Consider the following 7283-nt stretch of genomic DNA (forward strand, 5'->3'; position numbering starts at 1 on the left):
GTTCAAAAGTTTTGGATTTTTTTTTAAGCAGAATTTTTTTTATTGTTTCTTTAAACAATCAAACACAGCAAGCAGCAAATATTTGGCCACCCGCTTCTGAAACTCCAAACCATGTTCAGGTTTTGGCAGACTAATTTCAGCTTTTCAATTAAAACAACAACATCAAATTTTGAAGGAAAGCAGACATTGTCCGTGATTTTTTTCTGCTTTTTAAAAACCCCTAGTTTTCAATCCAAAAAAAGTTTTGATGGAAAATATTTGTCCAACCCTTTTAATGATCATTAGTGCCTGTTAGCACTAGCTGATGCTGAGAACCAGTGATACCTTGTAAAGATGACTTGAAAAGAAGTTTTCTCAAAACTGAGTTTGTGCCGAGATGCGGAAAGTTTTTAAATGTTTATTTTTCCCAGGGCCGCCCGGGCACGGGGGGCGGGGGGCAAGTGGGGCAATTTGCCCCGGGGCCGCAGGGGCCCCCATGAGAATATAGTATTCTATAGTATTGCAACTTTTTTTTATGGAAGGGACCCCCCAAATTGCTTTGCCCCAGGCCCCCTGAATCCTCTGGGAGGCCCTGGGTGCGTCCTGAGAACACCTCCTGGATTGGGCCCTGCAGGCCAGACAGATGAGGGAATGGAACCCTCTGGGGTGTCGGCGTGAGGCAGGTTCATGAGTACCTAGACTGATGTGGCTGTGCGCCTGCTCACTGGCAGAAACTTAAGCACTTGGGGGGCTTTAAATGTGGAAATGTAGGTGCTGTTTGGCCGTTTTGGGTGCAGTTTTGGTTTTGTTGGGTTTTTTTGGGCTCACCCACATCTAGAGATTCTGGCAGGGCTGGGCTGGGCATGTCTGATTTTCTTTGCACAGGCATAGGTGGTCTTATTGCTGTTATTTGAACTCTTTAGCTTTGGGTTCAAGAGCCTTGGCCAGAACTTTCTGAGCATCTTCTGCAGCCTCATCCAGAAAGTTCTTTAGCATGTAGCGTGTGGTCACAAGAGAAATTCCTCCACCTGCTAGTGAGCCAAGGGCAGGGATCAACTTCAGAAGAAATTCAGCTACCATCAGTGCACCACATGCAGATCTGGAAAGCAGAGTCAGTGCAAAGTTGTGTGTTATTTCTGAGGCCAGTGGAGACTGTTTGATAGCCGATTTCAGCTCTGCAACGGGCTTGTCAACCTGCTCAGCCAGTCTAGTGAGAGACTCATCATCCAAGCCAAAGGCCACACTGTAAAGAATCATGTGAGACACCAAGAGGGCTACATTACAGACGAAAGAGGGGCCTGGAACAGGAACAGCACCGACAACACATGACACAATGGCCGCTTCCCAAATATGCTTCTGCAGTGCAGCCTTTTTCTTCTCCAGGATCTTTGCCGAGATGTTGGGCATGGCCAGGATGAACACGTGTCTCTTCTGTGCATCCAGCTCATTCTCCAGTGTCTCCTGCAGGAGCTGGAAATCGTAGTCAGCCAGTTCCCAGTTGCAAAGCAGGAAAACCTGTGGGGAGGCCTCACCCACTGCTCTCAGGTTCTCTACGCAGTCCTCCCTTATCTTATGCAGGGTTTTCTCCTTGCTGAAATGCCTCTTCCTTCTTTCAGCATTCAAGTCAGCATCCACTTTGGAGCGCACGTAGTAAAACCTCTTCCCCATCTTCTGAATCTCCTGGGCGAGGTTGGTGTGGTGGGAAGTGAAGCGCTCTGAGGCCATGATGATGAAGAAGTCATAGTTGTTGAAATGTACTTGCTTGAGGTATTTGTCTGGCTGAAAGTTCGGTGTCCCAATTCCTGGCAGGTCCCATATTGTTACACTTGAGAGTTTGGGGTGTGGGTAAGCATTTGGCTTCATCGTTTTTTGGGTTACTCCAGTCTCAGCAGCACCTTCATCATCATCATGCAGGCCCAGGATGGCATTGACAAAGGATGATTTCCCTGAACCTGATGGTCCTGTGATGGCGATATCCAGTGGGGTGTTTTCTAATGACTTTAGCTTCTCCTGAAGTTTAGCAGCTGCTGCCATGAGGTTTCCTGTCTCAACTACGGCCTGTAGTTCTTCTATTTCTGTTCTGGAGAGTCTACCAGCCATGGCAACCTTTGGCAGTGGCTCAGTCGCTCTTGCTACAGATCTTAGAAAAAGGAAAAGAAAAATTCCAGTGATTTATTTTTTAATCAGGATAAATCAAATCAGGTTGCAATCGGTTGGGGGGAGAAAGGTTAACTTTGACATCAATTTTAGCTGTATGAGGTTATGAGGGACAGTACTTGGTCCTGCTGTGAAGGCAGGGGACTGGACTTGATGACCTTTCAAGGTCCCTTCCAGTTCTAGGAGATAGGTATATCTCCATATTATAATGAAGTTTAACACAGTCTGATTATCCTATAAGCAAACACCCAACCTTTAGCAATAGCAGATGCTCTGGGATGTTTAAATTAATCAAAGGGGGAAATCAACAGCTAAAATTCAGTTCAAAACCATCTGCTCAGTACATTGTTGTGACCAGTTCCTCCCAGGGTGCCAACTGGAACTGGGGTACCACTAAGTCCCCCTGTCCCACCAGCCTGGGTTCCCTCTCACATTGTGCTGCTGTGACAAGTTGCAAAGCTCTCCAAACTTGCTCTTTCACCTGTATTCACACAGGTAGGGACACACCCAGCTGCAGAATTTACAGGCTGCTGTGATCAGCTCTGCATGGGGAGGCTAGAGCTAAGGAACTGCCCAGCAGCTCACGAGCACCCCCTCTCCACCCGGAGTGTAAACCCAAAATTATACTGTCGTGCGCTGCACAGCGAATGTACAGTGTAAGCTCGTGAAATTCACCCCCTCCCTCAATGTGGAGAGGAACAGGCAACAGCTTTCTGCCCAAGTTTTAATGCCCACACACAGATTCGTGATCAAGCAAAAAAACAAGTTTATTAACTACAAAAGAGATTTTAAGTGATTATAAGGGATAGCAAACAGATCAAAGCTAGCAAATAAACAAAAGTGCATCCTGAACTCAATATCCTAAAGAGATTGGATAGAAGTAGCAAATTCTCACCCTAACCAATGATTTAAGCAAGCTGCTGACATTCGTAAGGGACCAGCTGTACTTGCTTGCAGCTTAAACACGAGGTATTCCTTTCACAGGTTAAAAAAAATCCTTCTCAAGCACTTCATCCCAGTTCAGTCCTCGTTCCTCAGGTGATTCCAAGAGTCTCTTTTGGGTGGGGAGTCAGCGAAGAATAATGAGGATGTCACTCCCCTGCATTAAATAGCTTTTGCATATGACCGGAACCTTTTGTTTCCAAGCTTGGTTCCCCCATCTTTCAGTGGAAAAACACTGGTATTCCAAAATGGAGTCCAGCACCAGGTGGCCTGGTCACATGCCCCTGTACTGCCATAGCAGCCAAAACTCGGAGGCTGTTTGTAGCATCCTCAGGAACGCTCCCTGGTAGTAGACTAACTTCTCCTAAGACCAATTTTTCTCCCTAATGGTCCATTGACTTGAATGGGCCTTTCCCAGACAGCCATCTAGACTGACAGTCTTTTGCCTAGTGGGTGTTCCCCAGGTGTAAACACATTTGTACTAGATACATAGACAATATTCCTAACTTCAGATACCAAAATGATACATGCATACAAGTAGGATAGTCTATTCAGTAAATCATAACCTTTCCAATGAAATCTTACATGATCTATCTTGCATAAAATACATCATAATTGTGCCATATTCATGTCATAATAATATCACTATAAGGAATATGGGGTGTAGTGTCATAACTGTATTTTCAAAACATTCCCATACATACCTTGCCGCTTATCCCTAGCATGAACAGCTAAACAACTGCAATGATCTGGCTTAATCCTGGGTTTAGTCTCTCCACATCAGTTGAGCTGTAGGGAAACGTTCTACCAAAGATCTCCAGCCGAATGGTGCTTCCCAGCAATTATAATACCACCCCACAGTGATTTCTTTGAAAGAAGCCACAGAAACCTATACAGAAGGTGAGCGCTTTGCTTTTATTTGATGATCGTGCATTACACAGAAAAACCCTTCATAGATTTAATTTCCTGAGAGAGATGGAAAACCAGGTGCAATGGAAAAGATCAGCCTCTGAAACTTTAAATATGTAGTAGGGACCTCAACAATACGTAGTAAAGGACTAAAAGGAATAGCAGTCCCATTTCATCACAAATTATCACAATATTAATCAAGACAAAAAATGTTGCAGGAAGTTCACATTGCTCCCAGACGGAACACAAAACCCCCAAATACAGGAAACAACAAGTATAATATCTGTGATTTATTCAGCAAAGATCACATGCTAATAAGCTTAGATCACAATATGTGCATTGATGCATTAATACCATCTCTGCAGACAGATCATACCTCACAAAACGCAGTCTTAGCTGTGATTTAAAAGACAGAAAGAAACCCAATTTTTTTGATCAAAACAAAACAAAAACAAACCTACCAGCTTTAGCTATCATTCAGTGATAAGATTTTTTTAAATTAATAATGAAGTATAAGGAGTGCCTAGTTTGGATTATTGTTGGACTCATTAGCATATGTAGAATATGCATGGAGCAAAAAATTAGACCCCAAAATTGTATATATTTTTTAGAAAACGAATCCCCCCCCAAAAAAAGTTGAGGCAATCCATTCAGCATTATAAAAAGAGTTCTCATTCTGTGTAGATGAACCCGCTCTGCACCAAACCTGCACAAACATTTCCAATACTGTGTAAATTTTAATGTTTCTGTATCTTATCAGTTTTACAAGATCTCTTAAAAATCAGAGTTTAATCGTCCTGTGAAAAGGGAAACTGCCACAACCGTAGCTGTGGAGTTGCCACCACTCCACCATAGCAAATATCAGAATTGATGGTGGTTCCTCTGCCTGAAGAATATGTTGTTTGTAATGCCACCGTTAATGGTGATTCCCAGTATGCACTTGCTACCCCTTTTGGCCCAAGCAGTTTTGCTAATATTTGGGATCTTGCTGGTTGTTTCTGTTAGGAGGAGAAACGGATGAAGGAATCACGTATTTCTTTGATGTAATCTGGATTATTTTCACAGAAGGTTCTCAAAGGACATGATGGACAAGAGAGATCAGCATTGCAGCCCCTTTCACATACCTGACCATCCTGTGGAATTCGGAGCCCCCAAGTCATGTGCCCAAGCTCATACAATGCCTGGTGAGAGTCAGGAACCTAAAAAGGGATTCACAGAAGCCCCTTCTACACAGACCTCCCAGATCCCAGCACTGCTCCCTGAGGTATGAGGATGGGGTCTGGGGAAGATGCTCTCTGCTAGAGTAACTCCCACACCTCCTGGGTGTGGTGTTCTGTCCCATCTAGGGGCACAGAGACAACTTAGAGAGAAAGAGTGAATGAGTCCGCTCTATAGCGTTAGCTAACAGGCAGTTGGCTCGTAACTCATGCAGTAGAGGCTCATGCATTAAGCTCCAGAAGCCCCATGTTTGATGGCACCCATCAGCATTACATTAGCACTGAACAAGGAGCTTTATTAGAATAAAGGGGACAGACTCATCCCTACATAGGATACCTCCTCTGCCTCTCTGGATCTCCTAGAGCCTCTCCAGCCTTCCACAGCCCCTCTCCCCTCAATACACACATACCTGGATGCCTGCTGTGGATTGAAGCCACAATATATGTATCCTCCCCCCCTCCAACCTGATCTGCCCCCTACATCCCATGTGGTACCATACCTGTGTCAGGCTGTGTCACCAATGCAGTAGATGACCCAAGTGCTGAGCGTTGCACCAGAGAGCAGCTGAAATCACTGGTTGTCATAAAACAAACCTGTCTGAGGCTTGTAGGACAGGACCAGTGAAACCCTCTGCTCAGGTTCTGGCTTCAGGGTAAAGGAGAGAAGAGTCAACTCCCTTCCAAGGGGAACTTGGTCCCTGACTGTCTGTTCCTCCAACAGGGCTCAGGGGTTTTCCTAACTGACTGTGAAAGCAACTCCCTGCTCTCTCCAGCCCTGCGTGGGGCAAGTTTCAGTCCTTTCCTCCTTGGAACAGACCCGGACTTCACCCTACCTGGCCTTTAATGATTTCCTCATTCTTCAGCACCACAGCCAGGTGAGAGACTCCCTCCCAGATAGGAGTGGATGGGCAGTTTCTGCAGTTTCTCCAGTGCAGAGTTAACCTCTTCCCCCACATCCCTGGGCTGTCTGTTCATCCCTTCCTGCCCCCATCCAAGCAGAGGGGCTAGCATGCACAGTCCATCACAGCCTCTGCCCTACACACCCCATCAGAGCCCCATGCCCTGCAGACCCTCCCGGGGCTCAAGGACTAGCCGAGAAAAGGAGATTCCCACAAGCCCAGGGACAAATGCCTGCCTGAGGGAGTGGGTGAGATCCCAGCCGGTGACTCCAGCAGGCTGCCAGGGGCAATGGGTCCCAGCCCACTGTGTTGTGGGACCTGACTGGCTCCCCCTGGGAGCTCTGGCACCTGAACTATCTTGGGAATGGGGCTGGGGGGGCAGGTTATTTTTAAATCCATCTGACTCAGAAGGAAACCTAAAGCAACGAGCTGATGTTCCCCTGGCACAGAGAGGAGCAGGCACCAGCTCATTCTGGTCCAAGCCCCACAATAAACAAGACAAACCTGCCCTGGTCTCCTGTGTAACCTGTGTAGGCGAGGAGTGGCCCCTTTTGCCAGAGTCTCCGGAGAGCAGGAAATTATATTTAAAAGCAGATGGACTGAACCATGGAATTACACGTGTTAAACACTGAGAGGCTATGCTTCCTACTGTCTCCCCCAGCCCCATTTTTAACACCCTTTGCAGTCCCTGGGATGTTGAAGGCATCTCACTGCAGTAGCATGGGATAACCTACTGTGACAGGTTGGATCACAGAACCCCCTGGGAGCTGGCACCTGACTCTGCCCCTGCCTTCCCTGCCAGCCTGGGACCCCAGCACTCTGCCATGCTGAACCAGACACTCCCGTCTGCTCCAACACAGCCACAGGGTCTGAATTACTTGCCCCAAAGCTGCAGACTTGACTGAAAGCAGCTTACAGGAGTGTTCCTGCCTTTAACACTCAGATGCCCAACTCCCAATGGGGTCTAAACCCAAATAAATCCGTTTTACCCTGTATAAAGCTTATACAGGGTAAACACATAAATTGTTCGCCCTCTATAACACTGATAGAAAGATTTGCACAGCTGTTTGCCCCTCATGTATTAATATATACTCTGGGTTAATTAAGAAGTAAAAGGTGATTTTATTAAATACAGAAAGTAGGATTTAAGTGGTTCCAAGTAGTAACAGACAGAATAAAG

At 46.1% G+C, this 7283-nt stretch overlaps 1 protein-coding gene across 1 annotated transcript; it reads right to left on the reverse strand.

Moving 5' to 3' along the window:
• Positions 1-885: 885 nt before the first annotated feature.
• On the reverse strand, positions 886-2079 carry LOC117869583 (interferon-inducible GTPase 5-like). Its single transcript, XM_034756552.1, has one exon. It carries the CDS (start codon positions 2077-2079, stop codon positions 886-888), a length of 1194 nt encoding a protein of 397 aa, XP_034612443.1.
• Positions 2080-7283: the final 5204 nt, after the last annotated feature.

This window comes from Trachemys scripta, chromosome 24, assembly GCF_013100865.1.
Source record: "Trachemys scripta elegans isolate TJP31775 chromosome 24, CAS_Tse_1.0, whole genome shotgun sequence".
NCBI classification, from domain to species: domain Eukaryota; kingdom Metazoa; phylum Chordata; order Testudines; family Emydidae; genus Trachemys; species Trachemys scripta.